Here is a 20,900-nt window from a genome sequence, read left to right as displayed (position 1 = left end):
CCAAGCCCTCCAGGAGTATGCAATTAAATGGGAAATAGGAACAAAGTTAACGAGGAAAGGAAAATCTTTTCTTTTAAAGGCTGCTTTAACAACTGGATATATCCATAGAGAAAAAAAAAAAAAAAAAGAAATTTGATCCCCTCATCCCATACACAAAAATTGAAGAGGGACCTTAGACCTAAACAATAAAACACAGTGTTAAAATACATTTCTAGACCCAAGATGGAGCTGCTTCTGCCCAGCTTGCCACATCAGTAACCTGAGACTTAGGTAACTTTCCTGTCCCTGTAAACGCTCTGCCCGAACCAAAAACACAGTATATCCAGTCAACCGATCCCTAGACACCAAGCCAACTCTGGACTCTCTGCTTATTTCCTTGTTCCTTCTCACCCCAAACAAGGTTCACTACGTGGTCCAGCCAATCAGATATTTACTTTTCTCTTCTTTGTTCTCTACTCTTTATTCCGTACAAGTCTTCTGCCTTCTGCCCCATTTTGCAGTTCTTCCAAAGGAGACAGATAGTCCACTTCGTGAAGTGTTGAAGCTTATTTGGATCACCTAAATGGTTTTCTTTCACCATTTTTTAACACCAGAAATATAAAGGTTGTATTTCCTAATTATACTGAGTGTTCACAATATGCTGCCTTAATAAAAGTAATTCATAGAATTTACTAAATACTTCTGTGCCAGACATTGAAAAACACTTTCACCTATATCATTTCTTTCTCAAAAACCATGCCGTGGCTCTATATCCCTCTGTGTTTATAGGGGATAGCTATGTGTTTTTTTTTTTTTTATCTAACATTCTTTCCCCTTATTTTGGTAACAGCACCTGAGTTTCCTTGGAGGGCTGGCTTCTCTCTTATACTTACTTCTTTGTGGTTTACTCCAGCGTTGGCCTCCATCGGGTTCCTGTGTCAAACATTTGAAATCCCGATGACATCGCCAGATTCCTGGAACTACCCTCTCTCTTACTCTAGTGTTGTTTTTATCCAGATATGTGGTTCCTAAATTTTAGCATGCACAAGAATCACCTGGAGGGCTTGTTAAAACAGAAGTTTCTGGACCCCACCCCCAGAGATTTTGACTAGTAGTTCTGGGGCAGGGCTCACAATTTGCATTTCTAACAAGCTCCCAGCTGATGCTAATGTTGCTGGTCATAGGAGCTGGAGCAAGGAGGTGGATGGAACTAGGTAGGGGGTGTTATGTTAAGCGAAATAAGTCAGTCAGAGAAAGCAAATATCATATGATTTCACTTATATGTGGAATTTAAGAAATAAAACAGATGAATGGAGGGGAAGGGAAGGAAAATAAAATAAGATAAAAACAGAGAGGGAGGCAAACCATAAGAAACTTTTAACTATAGAGAACAAAGAGAGGGTTGCTGGTCGGGGCATGCGCTAAATGGGTGATGGGCATTAAGGAGGGCCCTTGTTGGGATGAGCACTGGGTGTTATATGTAAGTGATGAATCACTAAATTCTCCTCAAACCAATACTACACTCTATGTTAACTAAATTGAATTTAAATAAAAAATGCAAAGTCTGGGCCCTACCCTAGACTGACTGAATCAGACAGTCTGAGAAAGACCCAGAAATCTGAGTTTTAATAAAATTTCCAAATGATTCTTGTGCACACCAAGGTTTGAGAGCCACTGTTCCATTAGTGCTCTTGAACCCTCACTACCTATTGGAATGATTTGGGAAATTTTAAAAATATTCAGAAGCTCAGGCACCTCCTTTAGAGAGTTTCATCTGATACTTGGAAACATCTCGCTAGAGACAAGTTTGCAGCTAAGGGTTGAGAAGAGCGGCTCTGAATCATAATGTTTTCCTTAGAAAGGAAAATAGGCCCACGTATGTGCCTGCAGAAATTGGGGGAGTGGAGAATGGGGGTAAGGGAACATTTATTTACTTAGATCATTAAGTAGGCTTCTTGACATATGAGTTTTGATGGCTACATAGTATTCCATTATAACCTATGAACTTTTTATTGAACATACACTAAGCTCCAGACACTGTCTTAGTTACAATCTGTATTAACCGTTTTACCCATAAAAAAACGGAGGCTGAGAGAAGCTCTGTTAATTGTTTGGACCTGGAACGGCCTGACTCCCAGACCCAAATTCTTCTCCATACTGAGGTTCTCTGTCTGGTCGCTTGTGAGAAACACCTGAGTAACTTTGAAATGACATAAATCTGAGCTTCCCAGATGGTAGACATGTGGAGATTTGGGGAGAGTGCCATACTCAGAGAGGACTTGGAAGCTCCTGCCCTTTCCCCATACCTTGCCCTATGCATCTCTTCCATCTGGCTGTTCCTGGTGACATCCTTTATAATAAACCCATAATCTATTATGTATATATGTATGTATGTATAGATGAATGAAGGAGTGAATGCCTGGATTCCACAGGAGACTAAAGGAATCTAAACCTCTTTGGCGGGAGTTGGGCATCTATTTGTTTTTGGCTTTCTTTCTTTCTTTTTTTTTTTTACTATTCCCCATGACTCCAATTCAAAGTAAAGGCTAAGACCCACTGCCCCACAGCATTCTGCTTCTCATGTTGATGGTATATATGCCTATTTCCGACTTCCTTTTTCCTTTTTTGCTTTAGCAGAATCCCTTTCTTCTCCCTGTTTTGTTACTTCACCAAAGTCACAAAGAAAACATTCAGAAGGTCTAGAATGTATTTAGCTAGAAGGTGGTATGGGCCAGAAGATACATGATGAGGGCACCTTACATTCAGAAAGGCTAGAGTACTTTCTCATTGCAGTGAGAAGTAATGAATGCGGTGGTAAGGGGCTGTCCTCCCAGGAGGTCAGAACAGTGTGTGTATCAGTGCAAAGGGTAAAGACACAGTTGAAAGGACACTGAATCAGATAGTAATTTTGAGTGTGGTCTGGGGATGGTTCCCTTATAATCAGCTGTTTTTAATCAACAGAGACAGAAAGGAAAGACAGTGTATCTCTGCCTCCTGTGAATTAGCAATGACCTCTGGGAAACAGAGCTTCAGAACTGATGAGGGGCCCAGCCAGTAGCCTCATACTGTAACCACGCTTGTTCTAAAAAATAATGTGTTTTATGTGCAACAGACACTACACAGTGCACATGCATGCAGTCTCTCTCCGTACTCCTCCATACACATGCATTAGATTACCCGAATCAGAATCATTCATAAAACAATGAGGAGAAAACTAGTAATAATGTTTAGAGGCAGATAAACTCAACAATATTTCAGTTGGGGTACATATTTTGCCAACCAACATATTTCTAAATATTTCTTCCTTTTCACCAAAATGTAAGTTTTTTTTTTTCCTTATGGTTGGCTATTTCCAAATTCCAAAGGAATAAATGAATAAAATTTTGAGCAATGTGTGTGCTGTATTGACAAGTTAAATTAGATGAACCCAATTTTGTCAGACATCAAAGAAACAGTGAGACTGAGAGTCATGAGTTAAGAAGGCTGGAGACCCTACAGGTATAATAGAAGAGTTCATTTCATCCAATTTAGTTACATTCATTCATTCATTCATTCATCCACTCACTCATTCAACATTTATTAAGTACCTAAGTGCCAGAAATGACTTCAAGCATCACCATGAAAACAAGGGTGGAATAAAAAAAAAAAAAAATGGCTTTGAAGAAAAACCTAGTGACAGCTCCGAGTGTCTAAATGTATTGTTTCAGGAAATGATGATGAGACAGAAAAACCCAGAAACTGTCAGGATTAGGGGCTGCTATCTACCTGACCCACGCTCTGCGCTCACCGCCATTCTAAGGGGAACGCCCATATGGACACTACGTGCTACCAGTCAACGTGGGTCTCTAAACTGCTAGGCCATTTCTTCACAGTTTCTTTTCATGCCTCTGCTCTTTCTGAATGTGGAAACTCTATCAATGGCAACTGTGAATGTTATTACATCATATAGTTAAACAGCATTTGCTCATTTTGCTCACCATGTGAGAGATTTACATGTGGTATTTCAGTTTCGGAGATCAAAATGTTTCATTACCTAGGGATTATCATTCTCGCCTCAAGTTGAACAAAACATCATTGTGAAATAGTTGTGCAAGGTGATGAGCGTTCGGAAGGCTTACCTTTTCAGCATTTTTTTAAAGGATTTTATTTATTTATTTGAGACAGGAGAGACAGAGTGGGAAAGAGCACAAGCAGGGAGTAGAGGGAGAAGCAGGCTCCTCGCTGAGCAGGGAGCCCGACATGGGGCTCGATCCCAGGACCCCGGGATCAGGACCAGAGCCAAAGGCAGACGCTTAACGACAGCCACCCAGGCGCCCCCCTTTTCAGCATTTGCTACCTGTAGAAAACTTTGGATAATTTGTAAAATTTTGGCAGCTGAAGGGAAGAGATGGCACCTTTCTGACCACATCGGGGAGTGGACAGGGAGCATTGGCCGGTTGGCAGAGATGCACCTGAGATTAATTCATAGGAGAAACAGAAACGAAGCATTAGCACCCAAATAGCTTGTCAATAATTTTCTTCCTTAAAAGAAAATGGAAACATTCATACATATCTTTTTCTTTTTTAGCTGCCACTAAAAACATCTAAGGTGAGAAAGTACATTTTGTTCAATTCACTCAGGTACATGATGAATTCATAAATAAGCATGTAATATACACCTATGGTATAGATTTTAAAAACAGCTTTGTTGAGATGTAATTCACATAGCTCAATCCACCCAAAGTGTACAAATCCAATGGTTTAATATGTTCACACTGTTGTACATCCATAAGCACAATCAACTTTAGAGTTTTTTCATTACCCTGAAAAGAAACCTGACACACCTTACCCCCCAATCGCCCTCATCTTCCCCAGTCCTGGGTATCTACTCCCCTATGTCTGTCTCTACAGATTGGTCTATTTTGAATATTTCATATAAATAGAATCATATATGATCCTTTGTGATTTGTTTCTTTCACTTAGCATGTTTTCAAGGTTCATCCATGTTATAATATGTATCACTATTTCATTTGTTTTGGTTACAAAATAATATTCCATAGTATGGATACACCACATTTTGTTTATCCATTCATCAGTTAATGGACTGTTGGGTTGTCTCCGCTTTTTGGTATTATGAATAATGCTGCTATGAATTCTCCCGTGAAAGTTTTTGCATGGACATAGGTCTTCGTTTCTCTTGGGTAATACCTAGGAGCAGAATTACGAGATAATATGGTAGTTCTATGTTTAACCATTTGAGGGTTTGCCAGACTGTTTTTCAAAGCAGCTGCACCATTTTATATTCCCACCAGCAGCATCTGGGTTCCAGTTTCTCCACATCTTTGACAACACTTGTTATTTTCTGTCCATTTGCTCATGACCATCTTTTTTTTTTTAAGATTTTATTCATTTATTTGTCAGAGAAAGAGAGCACAAGCAGGGGGAGTGGCAGGCAGAGGGAGAAGCAGACTCCCCACTGAGCAGGGAGCCTGATGCCAGACTCGATCCCAGAACCCTGGGATCATGACCTGAGCTGAAGGCAGACGCTTAACCGACTGAGCCACCCAGGCGTACCAGCTCATGACCATCTTTGTAGGTGCGAAATGGCATCTCACTTCCATTTGTCTTTTTACCTTTATAATGATTTTTATTAAGCAGGTTTTTAGAGGGCAGAGAAAGGTGGTGAGACAGTGTTTTATAAACTCTAAGGACTGTCTTAATGTTTAGATGTGTTTTGTTTTTTTTTTTGCTTGATCCCTCCCACCTCTCTTTGTAGTAGGACACCATGTTTTTCTTTGGTGGACTATCCTTTGTCCAATCGCAGTCTATATAATTTGAGTAGAGCTGACCTCTTCCCCCTACTTCCTGAATGGGCACATGAAGCAAGCTGGCTAGTTGGAACCCTTGTATTAGATTGGGGTCTAGTCGGGAGAGAGAAAGCACACCAGTTATGTAAACAGAGAATTTAATATAACCAGGTATTCATAGGTATCAAGTAATTAACCAGGTAACTAAATAGGTAAAAAGAGAACTCTAAGAATTCTAGAGGTAGCAATTGCAGGAAGCAGCTTCTGCCCTTAGGGCAAGGGGAGAAAGGGAAGAGGTTAGAATTATTAAAACTTAAAAACTTGGAGAAGGAGCCCTGTGGAGCTGAAAACTCTGAGGAGGTAGGCTCTAAGTAATTGGTGCTGACATCTCTCAGTTCACGGGAGGAGCCCCATGGGTCTGCTACCCGGGCAGATCTCAGAAGAACAGGCTCCAGCCAGCTAGTGCTGATATCTGGTTCTCTGGCTGGGGAAGAGGGGTGGAGGCAATGCAGCTGTGTTGGGAAGTTTTGCAAACTGGATTTAGGGACCATTGGTAGGAAATTGCTACAGTAAAGCAGTGACACTCACAAGGGCCTCAAGGAGTCTACAGTAATCTCCCAGGAAGAAGCATGTTCTTCTTTCCTCTCCCCTCCTTCCAGGGCCTGCCTGTAGCTCCCCTTATTGGCAGACTCTAAGAGAAAGCAGCTGCCCCCAGAGAACTGGTTTGCAGAGTCCCAGCCCCATCATCACCATGTAGAGTATAGAAAGGTGGGCTTGAGTTGGCCCATTAAACCCCTTTGGCTATTCAGCATCCGCACACACCCTTCTGTACAGATTGTAACTTTCATGGAACAATGAAACAACTCCCCGTGTCACCTACTGTGACGTCACGATCTTTCATACAAATGAAGATATTTTCACCCTCTTCACAAAATGAGAAGATGCAAAGTCCTCACCGTCATTGCGGCTATCTCTGAGCTATACTAATTACCCCCAAATTTCAGTCTCAGTCCCATCTGGAATTCTGTTACTTTAGGAGTAAATACACCATTTCTGAATCCAAACAAAGTGGACAGCAAGATGTATTGTTCAAAGTTCTGTCAATAGGGGCATTTCCCTCCATTGCTCTCTTTCTGCGCCATCAGTGAGTAGGGCTTTAATGCTGTAGCCGTTCACTTTTGGTTTGGGGCAGTGTATAGTATGAAAACATCTATAAGCCGGGCTCAAGCTTTTTTCTCCCTCAGTCAATGGATCATAGGAAAACTCGTTGAGGTCATAAGTGTGAGTTGGGGGAAAGATGGCAATGCGGCACAGGTTGGTGTCAAAGAAGTATGAGAAAACTCACTCACGCACCTTCCTTGTACGGGCTGTGCCTACGTAGGCTGGATCTCTTATGCACCATTCCCACTTGATGCACATGCCCAACCTCATGGCTTAATGGGCAGATAGCATCCAGTTAATTTCAGGAAGTTCAAGTTGCCTGGTCATTCGATGTCCTTTGGCTAGGACCTAGTAGCAAGCTTATAGCTCTTTGTCAAAGGATAATAATTATCTGCAGACAAGGATATTAATCTTTTCCAAAACCTTAGAGGTGTGTGCCATAATTCTTCTACTGTACTTGCCAGAGACTTCACACTGCTACAAAAACTTTGAGTTCGTTGGATCCAGTGGCCCAACCCAAAAAAACAGCTTGCACTGTAGCCTAGACTTGCTGCAGGGCCTTATTTTGCTCTAGACCCCATTCAAACTCTCAGTCCTATGGGTTACTTAGTATTTTGGTCAAAGTAACGAATTAAAATATGGCATGTGTTGCCTCTAATACTCAAAATAGCCTACTAAGCTTTTGTGCCCCTCACCCCTTCTTGGGTGATACATGGTTGTGGTACAACAGTGTGTCATCAAGAGGTTATTCTGACATGCTAAAGAGCACTGGACTCTCAGGAATGTCACTGAGGTGGCAGACCCCTGAAATTTCATAGGGTCTATCTCCCACCCTCTAGCTCATAAAGCTTGACAAAGACATTTGTAGTACTTGCTACTTCCTGCTCATCAGATTTTATGTGCATAATGCCATCAACGTCGTGGGTAAGGGTGATGTTTTATGTAATGTCGAGATGATCAAGATCTCTGCAGACTGTATTATGGCTGAGAGCAGGTAAGCTGACTTAGCATGAAGCAAGACTGTGAAGGTGTACTGTGGATGCTGTCAAGGAAACACATACTGCTTTTGGTGGTCCTAGCAAATGGTTAAAAACTAGGGGGGCAGGGAAGAGGAAAGCATTTTCCCTATCAGGTTCAGGGAGCTGTGTGGATTTGTTCCAGCAAAGAGAATACATCTGGAAGAGCTGTTTCAAATGAGTCACCCTCTGATCAACATTAAAGTAATGTAGCCATGCTTTAAAACCCATCTGCCTCCTGCACAGACCAAATAGATGAGTTAAATGGAGATGTAATAGGAATCAACACTTCTGCCTCAATCAAGTGTTTGATGATGGTAGTAATCCCTGTAATCATTCCAACGACATTCTATTCTTTCGGTTCGCTATCCTGGTAGGGAGGAAAAATTCCAACAGCTTCCCCTCGACTTTTCATAGCCTAGTGACCCTTAGTCCATAAATGAGGGGACACACCAGTTGCCTAGTATGTCTTTCCCAATTATACATTCTGGAGCTGGGGAGAAAACAAAGGTCCACAAGCCCAATGGGATTCAAACTTGGCCTATAACTCAATGAATCACCTGATCCCTGTAAATCCCTACTCTGAATGTCTGAGCAGCAACATCTGGGTCCCTAGCAATTAGGATCATTTGAGAACCAGTATCTAATAATCCCCCAAAGTCTGGGTGTTTTTATTCCCCCATGCACATTCACTGTAGAAAATGGCCACAGGGAAAATCATAGCAGCGCTTCAGTGTCTTTGCTCAAAAGAGAACCCAGCCTCCACTTAAACTGAAGGGCTCTGGGCCTCTGAACTCATTTAGGTCTGGAAACTGGATGAAAGGCTATGGCTATCCTTTCTGATGGACGTGAGCGACTTCGTTCTCACGTATTTGACAAATATGCATTGAGACATTCTACTCTTAGTACACTCCTTTTTTTTGTTTAGCACACTATCATAAATATTATAAAGGAAAACCAATGATCTAGTCAGATCTCACAAAAAAATGTAATTGTAAAAAGGACTTCAAGTGGATTCATATCTAATATTATCGATAAAACTTCTGTCTTAAAATATTAGCCTCATGAAGCCATCTAAAGGCAAAGATTTTAAAATAATTTCTTTACCATCCTTTACATTTTGGGTTTTTTTTCCTGTGTATATTTTATAATGTACAGTAGTAAACCTATGTAGTTTATAAACACACATTTACAGGCATACACAGAAGTTCTTTTACTGACAAGAATGTATGATTAAAAATTCAGAGGCCACCAATCTAGGATCATATAAGAAATCACTTCCTAAGCTCAGTCCAGACACTTCTTTTGCCTTTATTCCTAATTAGTTCTGGATCTCAAAAAATATAGACAGAGTTATACCAAGTTGTTGTATTTTTTCATTTACATCTAAACTAAGAACTCTTAAAAGCTATAGTATGATGACATTTTTTAAAAAACATTTTAAAGAATACAAACTACTCATTCTATCCACCCATGAAAATCTATTCTTTAACCTGTCAAATCACAGACAACTTGCTTTACCAGGTGCAGAGACATAAATTACTGTCTATGCATAAATAGAAAACAGGAAATTTTACTTTTGAAACTCAGCTCCTCTGAAATGACTTCTAGTTTTAATCTACATACCCGTGGGGATGAGAAATGGCTGCAGGGCTTCAAAAATATAGGGAATACAGACTCCTGCCCAAACTCAACTACAAATACTTTTTTGAAGTGTTCATAAAAAACAGTGGTTTTCAGAAACACTATTTTTCAGTCTGGCAAACTTCAGAGTTCAAAAGCACATGGACTCCACGTTTATCCCCAACAAAGCTAGTAGCTACCCTCTAAAGCAGAGGTTCTCAACATTTTCTTTTTTGCCAACCTGCAAAATGGATTGCGCTATGTATACACTCCCATGGTGCCACGCGCCCTTCCCTGAGTCGTATGGAGAAAAGCAAGGAGTGCTAAGGATTTCTGGGGTGGTGTTAGGAGGGTACTAGTCACAAAAGAATTTTACAAAGGTATGAGATCCTTTTGTTAAAATATTTTAAAAGTAATTTATAAATATATAAATATATATGACTAATCAGTTTTAAAATATTAAATAATGTATTATCCTAATACATTATTTTTAATATTTTAATTTGAAAATTGCTATTTTATAAAAATAAGTTGACTTCTCTAGCTCTCCAGTTCAGACACTATTAATAGGTGACCAGATAGCACTGAATAAATATAAATATTTTGGTTTCCTGGACCCAATTTCAATGCGTATTGGGGGTTTAGACCTTACACATATAAGCAGTGCCCAGCTGGGCGTCTCACAATTCAACTCAATTCTGGCATTATCTACTGGGAGATGGTATTAGATCCCACAGGTTAAGGGTTCAGTCCTTCAACTGCCACCTCCCCTGCCCCCTCGCCCCTTCAGACCCATACAGGCTGTTATCCATGCTTCTGACCTCTGGCTATAAATCAGAAGTTCCCACAACACTCTTCTCCATTAAATTAACTTGCTAGAGTGACTCAAGGAACTCAGAGAGGCATTTTACTTACTACATTACAAGTTCATTATAAAATGATGTAACTCAGGAACAGCCAGATGGAAGAGATGCATAGGGCAAGGTATGGGGAAAAGGCAGGAATTTCCAAGCCCTCTCCAGGTGGGTCACTCTCCCCAGTCTCCACTCATTAACCTGGAAGCTCTCCAAACCCTGTCCCTGTGGGATTTTATAGAGGCTTCAGTACATAAGCATGATTGATTAAATCAGTGGCCATTCTCCTTCCCCTCATTCCCCCCCCCTCCCGCCCTCCCCGCCGCCGCAGAGGTTGGGGGTGGGGTGGGGACTGAAAGTTCCAACCCTCTAATCACATGATTGGTTCCAAAGGTAACCAGCTGTCATCCTTAGATGTTTTTCAAAACCATCTCATTAACATAAGAGACACCTTTAAACTCTCATCACTTAGGAAATTCCAACAGTTTTGGGATCTGCGAGCCAACAACCATGAACAAAAACCAAATATATATATATACTTATTATAAGTCACAATAATCCTTGTTAAAAAGACAAATACCTAAAGTTTATTCATTTTAGCATATTGAAAATATCATCAGTGTGCATTTCACTTGCTTTATCACTTTGTCTGCATTTGATTTGGTAATCCTCTCATTCTTAAAGATTTTATTTATGAGAGAGAGCACAAGCGCATGGGGGGGAGGGGTGGCGGCACAGAGGGAGAGGGAGAAGCAGAATCCCTGCTGAGCAAGGAGCCCGAAGTGGGGCTCAATACAGGGACCCCGAGATCATCATCTGAGCTGAAGGCAGACCCTTAACCGACTGAGCCACCCAGGTGCCCCGCCTAACGCTCATCATTCTTTTTATTTATTTATTTTTAATTTTTTTTAAGATTTTATTTATTTGACAGAGAGAGAGAGATCACAAGTAGGCAGACAGGCAGGCAGGCAGAGGGAGAGGGAGAAGCAGGCTCCCCGCTGAGCAGGGAGCCCGATGCCGGGCTCGATCCCAGGACCCTGCGATCATGACCTGAGCCAAAGGCAGAAGCTTAACCGACTGAGCCACCCAGGCGTCCCTCTTTTTATTTATTTTTAAAGATTTTATTTATTTGTTTGACAGAGACAGACACAGCGAGAGAGGGAACACAAGCAGGGGGAGTGGGAGAGGGAGAGGCAGGCTTCCCGCGGAGCAGGGAGCCCGATGCGGGGCTCGATTCCAGGGCTCTGGGATCATGACCTGAGCTGAAGGCAGACGCTTAGGACTGAGCCACCCAGGCGCCCCCTAACTCATCATTCTTGACAATTTTTTTTCCCCTCACAGAAACTATAGAGCTATATTCGCTTTTTCCCAGTATCTTTTCCTTCTTTTTAAAAAAATGTTCCTTTAAGAATTTAAAACAGAATCATGAAAGGATAATCAAGCCCTAACCTGACTTGCTAGGTAACACAACCTGTGTGTTATTCCTAGTGTACTTTTTTAAAAAGATTTTATTTATTTATTTGACAGAGAGACACAGCGAGAGAAGGAACATAAGCAGCAGGAATGGGAGAGGGAGAAGCAGGACTCCGCCAAGCAGGGAGCCTGATGCAGGGCTCGATCCCAGGACCCTGTGATCATGACCCGAGCCAAAGGCAGACACTTGATGACTGAGCCACCCAGGGACCCCCCCTCCCCCTAGTGTACTTAAGGCTAGAACTTCACTTTCTACCCAAAAAAAGCATCTCTGAATTCAACTGAAAATATTCCTGTAGAAAATGGAAATGGTCTCAAATTTGAGAAAGATCATTTATTTTAGCCATTACAAGACTTTGTTCATGATGTACTTCATACCTGATCGTAAAACCCTAATGATAGATTCAGAACCACTACTCAAAGGTGTCCCAAGCAGCACAAAGTTAGGAGCTAATCATCAGCTTCCCACTTTTCCAACTTTATACTTCAATATTATAGCACAGAAACATTGCAATTTTGGTCTGATGAGTAACTCAAACAATTGGGGAGAGGGCTGAAAAAGACGTTTGATTATTCAATTCCTAATATAATCAGCCCTTTAGACATTTTACTAAAAAACTTAAAATGTATATACTACATAATGTTAAAGTTCTGGTGATCCTTTAGACACGTTTTAAATAACATTCGTAGCCAATCTTAAGAGTGTTATTTTGGAATTTTTGCTATTGAATTTAACATTCACTTTTAAAGAAAATCATCCTCCTTAGTGGACAAATGGAACTCAAAAAAATTGTTTTTCCCCCAGGACCCTATAAACAGTTAAGAGACTCTTTAGGGGAACTGAGTGAAATGATCTTTAATCAAGAATTATCTTGCTAGGGGGCGCCTGGGTGGCTCAGTCGTTAAGCGTCTGCCTTTGGCTCAGGTCATGATCCCAGGGTCCTGGGATGGAGTCCCACATCGGGCTCCCTGCTCAGTGGGAAGTCTGCTTCTCCCTCTCCCACTCCCCCTGCTTGTGTTCCTGCTCTCACTGTCTCTGTCAAATAAATAAATAAAATCTTAAAAAAAAAAAAAAAGAATTATCTTGCTAGGGGAGCTTGGCTGCTTCAGTCAGTAGAGCTTGCAACTCTTGATCTCAGGGTTGTGAGTTCAAGTCCCATGTTGGGCATAAGAGATTACTTTAAAAAAATTTTTTTAAAAAGGAATTATCTTGCTAAATTATTAATGCAACAAATATGAGGCGAACACTGGTTGAGCCTCAAAAAAATGCACTTCCTACACAATCCCTGCTTCACGACAGCAAAAAAGAAAACCAAGAGAGTAAAACAAAGAATGTAGGGAACAGAAATGACAAAGCAAATTTCTGGATAAGGGCAAGAAGTGTGTGGATGACAGGGGAGCAACATATGTGGCAGAACACCTTTCCACATCGGAGGACAGAGGACTCTAGGATAAGTATCTCCAGGGGTGAGGAATTATCCCATATTGTCGTATAGAAAATTGTAAGTTCCTTTACAAAATTATTGGAAAATGTGGCAAAACCAAGTAAGATGCTTAAAGAAAATGAGGACATTATTAACTTCTGGAATAACAACAAAGTAGTATAAGAAATAAATTTCTTATATAAATCATAGCATGGCTACTTGGTTCAGTGGGGAACAAAGTTTATAGTTATAAAATGCAAATACTTTATCTGGGATGTATAAAGACTGAACTATTGTATTAGAAAAATGGGAGTCATACAAGTAAGCAAAGTTTCCACTTTCTAACAGAAAGTCAAGTAATTGGACGATGGACCAAAAGGTAGCAGCATACTCCTATTATTTGGAATATAAATTCTACAACTGCTACATGAATTACATAAGAAATTTTCCTCTGTGAATGTTTTCCTCTGTTGTATGATTTGATTTTTTTACACTATTTGCATATAATGTTGGGGGGTAGGGGCAGTGGTAAGACAGAAAGAAAAAACAGTTTTACACTGAAAAATAATCTCCAGAATGCCTAAACCCATCCATCCTGGTTTGTTCTTTTCTTCTTTTTTCTTTTCTTTCTTTTTCTTTCTTTCTTTCTTTTCTTTCTCTTTCTTTCTTTCTACAAATAATTTTAGGCAAAGGCTTATGGGTCAATATTTATTTATAAAAATAGCAGTCTTTTATTGTAAGTACTTCCACAGTTTTAAAAAGAAATCTGTTTTTCACATTTGAATGTCTTTAAAAGTATTCAAGGAATTCATTCCTTATCATTCTGCTTTTCAGAAAGTACTTTTGAGGTAGATCTGTTCCGGATTCTTTTTCTTTTTCTTTTCTTTTCAGAGGCAGGTGATTTTGTATCCTGTGCTTTCTTCTTTTTCTTCAAACAGCTAAGAGGATTGGGGCCACTTATTTTCTTGTGTTTTTTTCTTCTTCTCTTTTCCGGGTTTTTCACTAAACCCTGTTCTTCTTTGAGTTGCTTGATACTTTGTTTCTCGTGCACTGAGACAAGCTGACCTGACTCTACTGCTTTAACAAAAGCAACAGTTTTGGGAGAAGGTTTGTCCAAGACTATAGTGTTCTGAATAATAAACATGAGTGGAACTCCAGGTTTTTTCTTTACTTTCATAGACAAATTCTGATCCTATTGAAAGTAAAAATAGAATTGTTTAGTTCAAATATGCCAATTATATAAGATGCCTTAAGTAGTAAAAATAAAAGAGATCACAAGTTTTACTTTTCAAATCAGTATGTCTCACTAATGGGGATATACTTTATAATTTTAAAAAAGGAAGACAAAGATGAAATCTGAGCACAGTTAAGTGGAAACAATGTGAACTACACTTATCAATGTTCTAGGACCACAAATTACAAACTAAGGCAATGGTAAATATGTGGAGGCAATGTCCCATGTTTCTACTCTAAGACATGCTTCAAAAAGGGTTAAGAATGTTAACAGAGGTTGTAGGAATAGCAATAAAGTAAGAATTAGCTGACTCACATTCTAGATTCAGCTCTGCATCTAACCATGTGATTTTATAATTCTAAAAGCATATTTAAGCAAATCTGTATGTACATGAGCTCATTTGATAATATCAACACTGAGAGTCTCTCTTTCCCCCTCCTGGTCTTTAGAAGTCAGAAACAGTTCCATATTGGTAGCACTTTTTCAAATAATACGAAACACGACTTTTTGAGGGAAAAATATGAAATAAAGGAACACGAGAAAACTCTGATGAACACAGATAAAATCTTTGCTCTACTTATTTTCCCTTCAAGAACCCTGAAACATACAATCACATCTCTCTGTCAATAATTTTACTTAAAAAAAACTTCAGAAAGAAGAAAAATCAATATGTTTAAGGTTCTCTTCTCAAATTCTCCAATGACAACTGCTTTCACTGACTGCAAATTAACTTAAAAGCCTGCATTTTAAAAAGTCGAGACATTTTAACAAAGCACTTCCACCTAATTTTTTCTGATTATATGTAGCTCCATACGAAGCATAGAAATGATTAAAATTGACTCTGGTTTTAAAAGCAGTATCACCTGTGTTGCCACAAAATAATGATGAGGATTTCCCTCTTCAACCATGGAGAGCAGACATTCTGATCCACTCACAGCATTCTTGAAATGGGGACAATTTCGGACTTGGCATTTTTGTGCAATCAGTTTTGCCCCATATAAGTCTTTTCCCAATGTTTCTAACTCTTTTAACACACACCTGGAAAAAAAAAAAGTTATTAACAGCTCACAATTATTATAGATACATATCGTTGTTCACATAAAACAAGTATTAAAAAAATACCCAATTTTTAAGAAAGTAAAACTATACCATTACAATCTGAATTTGTCATGTGTTGGCCCCAATCATATGGCGGCCAGTTTACTCTTTAAAAAATCTGGAAAATACAACCATTGAGTAGAAGGAATCACAGTTAAAATTTACTGAGCATTTACTATGTGTCAGGCAGCATGCTAATTGCTCTTTACATAACTTCTTGCTTAAATCTCAAACCAGCCCTGAGTTAGGCACCTTACTTGAAAATTACCCGTATTTTAGAGCACCTCACTCTGAGAGATTTCAAGCAACATGCTCAAACACAACTAATAAGTGGTAGAAGTGTGAATCCAAGTAGTTGACAACAGATGCCTTGCCCCAACCTTACTAATATATGCTTCTACTTCAAGTACAAATTGGTACACTTTAAACTATTTTCAGTACAGAAAAGAAAAAATTTTCAAGTCACCAGTTTAATAACAATCACAACTTCCTTTTTCACTCTGCATTTTCATATTAATATAAGTCAGTGTTTTTCCAAGTGTCAGCTAAAAACTACGCATATCAAAATGACATAGTGATAATCACATTAATTTCTACTCCTTTCTCATTCCCACATCCGCACCTCTTGAGGAGCCAAATATTAGCATTTTAATAGGCTCCCCAGGCACTTCTTCCATCACAGAAAGGAAGAAAGGAAGAACTAATTAATTATAAGTACTGAGTCAAAAATTTCTTAAGCTCTAGCCAGCCCTTGTCAGACTCTACCTTGCCTCACTCTCTTTATCATCCCTTTAGTTTTTGTTTAAGAAGAGATTTTGCTTTCTAGTCATCGGTTCTGAACTCTTTTTCGGAGTTTCAGGCCCAAACTGCCAAGTATTTATTGAGTATTTCCTATGGATGTATATCAGCTCTTTAAATTCACATCTAAAATCTAAGTATTTCCCTGCCTCCAAAATTCTCCTCCAGGGCATGCTATCTCTTTGACTATATGAGCTTCCCAGACGCTGGGTGTAAGTCAGAAATCCTAACTGACCTTTTCTTCTTCACCCCTACCCCCACCCCTACTCCATCAGCTGTTAGTCCTATCTCGGCTGTTGCTATCTATCTCATAATGTCTCTTTGTAGAACCCTTGGGTTCCTGCCCTCCCTCTCTGAAGTTCAGGCTCCCATTATTTCTTGATTGGACGACCACAAAATGAGTTTGCCTGCCTTCACGCTCTTGCTTCTCCAACTTAGCCCTCACACCGTTAGCTTTTCTGAGAGACCGCTGTTGGGTCTGATAGCATTTATCTCTTCATGATGCACACCAAGAACTGACAGAGTAATATGCTTTAAAATAAACCACCAGTAAGCTGTGTGTGTGTGGGCAGGGGGAAGGAGGGAGTGGTAAATGAAACAAGACTGGCCATGTCAATAATTCCAAAGCTGGGTGATAGACATTTCATTATATTACTCTACTTTTGTGTAGGTATAAAATATTCTGGAAGTTAAATTCTTTAGGGAAAAAATGCTATAGAATGTAATTTCATGCAGTACTTTCCAAGCTTTTTTGTTATAGCACTATATTAAAAATGCGACTGTTTCTATGGCACACAGGGGTCAATGAACAGGTTTTGCGTAGCCAGAAGTGATGAACTCCAGGCACAAGCCAACTAAGGACTTGTCTGGCAGCCCTAAAGGCTAAGGGGATAAAAAACTGTGGGGTATCTATAACCATTTTGAGGCGCTACTTGACTATGGAAAGCTGTTCATGAAGCAGTATTATGTGAGAAAACAGGCCAATGATACTGTGTGCCCAGTAAGAGCCCATTCCTGTGTGTGTGTGTGCGTGTGCATGTGTATATATAAAGAACTGGATGAATGACACAGCACGTTGACAGTGGTAATTCACTGGTGTGGTATTATGGGTCATTTTCATTTTCTTTTTCTACTTTTTTAAAGTAAATAATCGACCATGAAGGGGAAAACCCCTACGTTCCTTAGTAGTTCATGTTGTAAGTTCGATTTACTTTCTTCCCAGCTTCACTTCCAATTATACCCTGTGCTCTAACCTCTCTTCCAGGCATTTTACAACTCCATTTCTTTATTCAAGAGGCTCCACAAGTCATTTCTCTCTTTTCGGACACTCAAAATAGTCCTTCCCCTCAGAACCAAAAGGTGACTGGGCTCAAAAGTTACCTCCTTTATGAAACCTTCCTTGATTCCATCCCCCCTCCCCTCTGCAGGAGGTTCCATCCTAAGTGTTCCCACACGGAGGGAGTGCCAACACACCCATCGAGAGTGACTGCTGCACTCTACTGGCCACGAGGGCTGGAAGTCTGTCCTGCTCACCAAGTTATCCTCAGCGGCTCGAGCAGTGCCTGGCATCTGGCTGGTACTTCATAAAGACAGCCGAATAAACAAATGACCCTGGGCAAAGGTCTTAACCTCGAGTTCTAAATTATCTTTCTGGAAATCGAAGATATTACCTCACAGGGCAGTTGTGAGGCTTGAAAAATTTTCATTTACACCAGAAAAAGCTGCCATTTAAAGGGGGTGGGTTTTGCATACCAGCAAGTGCCCTACGTACACTATACCTCGTTTGATCCTTACAGCAACTTTATTCGTTACGGTCTCTTCCTTACAGATGAGAAATCCAAGGCCCAGAGATTAACTCACAGAAAATCACAAAGCTGGTAGGACTGGGACCTAGATTCGAAGCCAGGTCGCACTACAAAGCACTGGTCTTATCTGCCAGGCCAACGAAGCGAGTATTTGCAGGGCAATGTTACTTTCTACCTACATTGCAGGCACTCGCCTGACCTCCTTAGTGCCTCCACTTCACTGTCAACTCCTCGTGGGTGGGGCGTTTTGCACGTCGTGGCCTCGCCTCTACCACACCCGCGGGATCCCCGGGCCTCCTCCCCGGACCCGCCTGGCCCACCTGGTGGTGCACAGCTGTGTCTCGCCCATGAGGTAGCGGGGCAGCTGCTCCCGCAGCTGGATACGGCCGCGCAGCGCCGCCTGACAGAAGGTACCGTCCAGCAGGATCTGGTACGGCTCGCGAACTCCGAAATTATTGCGGAAGAAGCCGAGATGCTTCTTGACATGTTTCTGCCTCGTGATCTTCATGCCTGGCTTACAGGGACCGAGACCCAGGGAGGTAGAACACTCTCACCCCGACCGCCCGCTCCTCCCGGAAGTAAAGCGCCTTTGCCCCCGGAAGCAAACGCCCCCATCTGCCGGGCCTGCCCCTGGTTACGTCACGCCCGGACCAGCGCGCGTTTCATTCACAGTGCCCGCGCTTTAAGGTGCGCGCCCTCGGGTTAGTGCTTGCGTCTGGCGCGTTACTGTGCGTGCGCTCCGCCTCTCAAAGATTGGCAGTATAATAATAACCAACGAGAATATGGAACCTTAATATGCTACGGGCATTATTCTAAGTAATTTACCATATATTATTCCCTTTAGTGTTTATAATTCTCAAGTGGGGAAAGGAAAGTGATCAGAGTAATTGGACAACTCCGTCTGACTGACCAGGTTTGTCCCAGTTGCCTTCCCTCAAAGAAGTTAAGCACGTTTGGTAAGGGCACGTGGTTCTTTAGTGTTAGAACTATCACTGGAGACCAGGACTGAAGTTAAGGGCTGCCTGTAGTTCCAATGTTCTTGCTACCCACCCTCCATACGTACTACTGTTCCTGAGTGCCAAACTTAGGGCAGAAGATCGCACCATTTTGCATCTCCGCCCATTAAGACCATTCTAAATCACTTACACAGGGTGTTTTAGGAAAAAATGCTCAAGGGCTTCGTTTTCTAAGTGTCGGAATCCCTAAACTTGAGCCCTAGTTCTGCCAGGAACCCAAGCCGTTTCACTTTGAGCAACAATTCAAAAAAAGCTGGGTTCAGTTCCGCACTGTCAAACTGGTTGGCAGGACTAGACTATTTTTAAGAACCTTTATATGTCTATGGTCTCTAAGATATGAAGACTACACACTGGACTCCAGTAACAGGAAGGGAAAAAGATGACCGAAAGTTTACAAGTTACTTGGTCAACTCCATTAATGAAGAGTTAATCAGAAAAATTTGTTCCCCGGCAGCTAATTGCCAAGCATCCGCTTCAATTCAGAGCAAGATAATCAAAGAATGGGGAGAATAAAATTTTGCATTTTTGTCCTGGCCTGGAATCTGTCCCAGATCTAGTTTTGGCTAACGATTGAGAGAAAGAACCAATACAGAAAAGTGATTTACAAAGTGATTGAGATGTATTATTTGCATTTGGGATTTTATTTCAAGGTACAGGTTTATGGAATTGGAACTAAGATATTCTATAATGATTCTCATGTCCTGATTCCCAGCACAATGTCACTTAGATGGGTGCTTTTATTTCACTGAAAATAAATTTAGGGATGGAAGCTGTAATGTGTTATTATAGGATTGGATTCATGCTTCTTGAGTATAGTTACTCACTGCTTTCCAGTTTTATCCTTCTTTATTCCTGCATGCCAACTCCCCACCCCAGCTATACTCCCACCACAGAGAAATTATACCAGCCTCGTCTTGCAAAACAGTTAAAAAAAAAAAATAAGATTCACGGATTTATCTACCAACTCCATTCCATTGGTCATACTGGGCAGAAAGAACTCTCACACCCTACTACTCTTATTCAATAACAGACCCAACAGGAAGAGACTGACCTTGTAGGTGGATACTACTTTACTACTTCAGCAGGAGGAAGAAAGCCTTTCCTTATCCAATGCCCCGCCAACAGCCCAGCCAATGAGAGACGGTCACAACTTGGCCAATGAGAAGCCACTACAAGTTTTCAGTTTACTCCAATGGACTTTTTGTTTATACCAGTCTTTCAAACCCCCTGATTATCTTGTAAAAGAGCAGTACCTCTTTGTTTCCCAGATTTGCCTGTAGTTGTGCTGCAGCTCACTTGTCTGGTATTGCAATTGTCTGCTATTCCTGAATAACGCCATCTTTTTACTTGGTGAAATAACTGGCTTAAAATAACTGGTTCGATTTTTAAGGTTAACTAGGGAGAAAAATGTGGTGCAGGAATAGAGATGTGAGTCCTATTCTAGTTGTTGTTGTTTTTTTAAATGTATTAAACTACAGCATAATTACTTTACAAGCTCTATGTATATGACAGTGCCATTTGCATACCAGATCTTTATTTCACAAACATGAAAACAGTCTATAACAGTGTTTACCAAGTCTAAAACAGTTTTCTGTTACAGCAGCATTTCTCAAAACATGATCCTGAGACATGC

At 40.7% G+C, this 20,900-nt stretch overlaps 1 protein-coding gene across 1 annotated transcript; it reads right to left on the bottom strand.

Annotated features, from left to right (window-relative positions):
• Window positions 1-12,988: 12,988 nt before the first annotated feature.
• Window positions 12,989-18,831, bottom strand: UTP23 (UTP23 small subunit processome component). Its single transcript, XM_027617055.2, has 3 exons — window positions 18,572-18,831; window positions 15,414-15,588; window positions 12,989-14,508 (listed from the first exon to the last, which is right to left on the bottom strand). Exons 1-3 carry the CDS (start codon window positions 18,757-18,759, stop codon window positions 14,125-14,127), a joined length of 747 nt encoding a protein of 248 aa, XP_027472856.1. The 5' UTR covers window positions 18,760-18,831; the 3' UTR covers window positions 12,989-14,124.
• Window positions 18,832-20,900: the final 2,069 nt, after the last annotated feature.

Source organism: Zalophus californianus, chromosome 4, assembly GCF_009762305.2.
Source record: "Zalophus californianus isolate mZalCal1 chromosome 4, mZalCal1.pri.v2, whole genome shotgun sequence".
Lineage (NCBI taxonomy): Eukaryota > Metazoa > Chordata > Mammalia > Carnivora > Otariidae > Zalophus > Zalophus californianus.
This window is presented reverse-complemented; position numbering and strand designations above follow the sequence as displayed.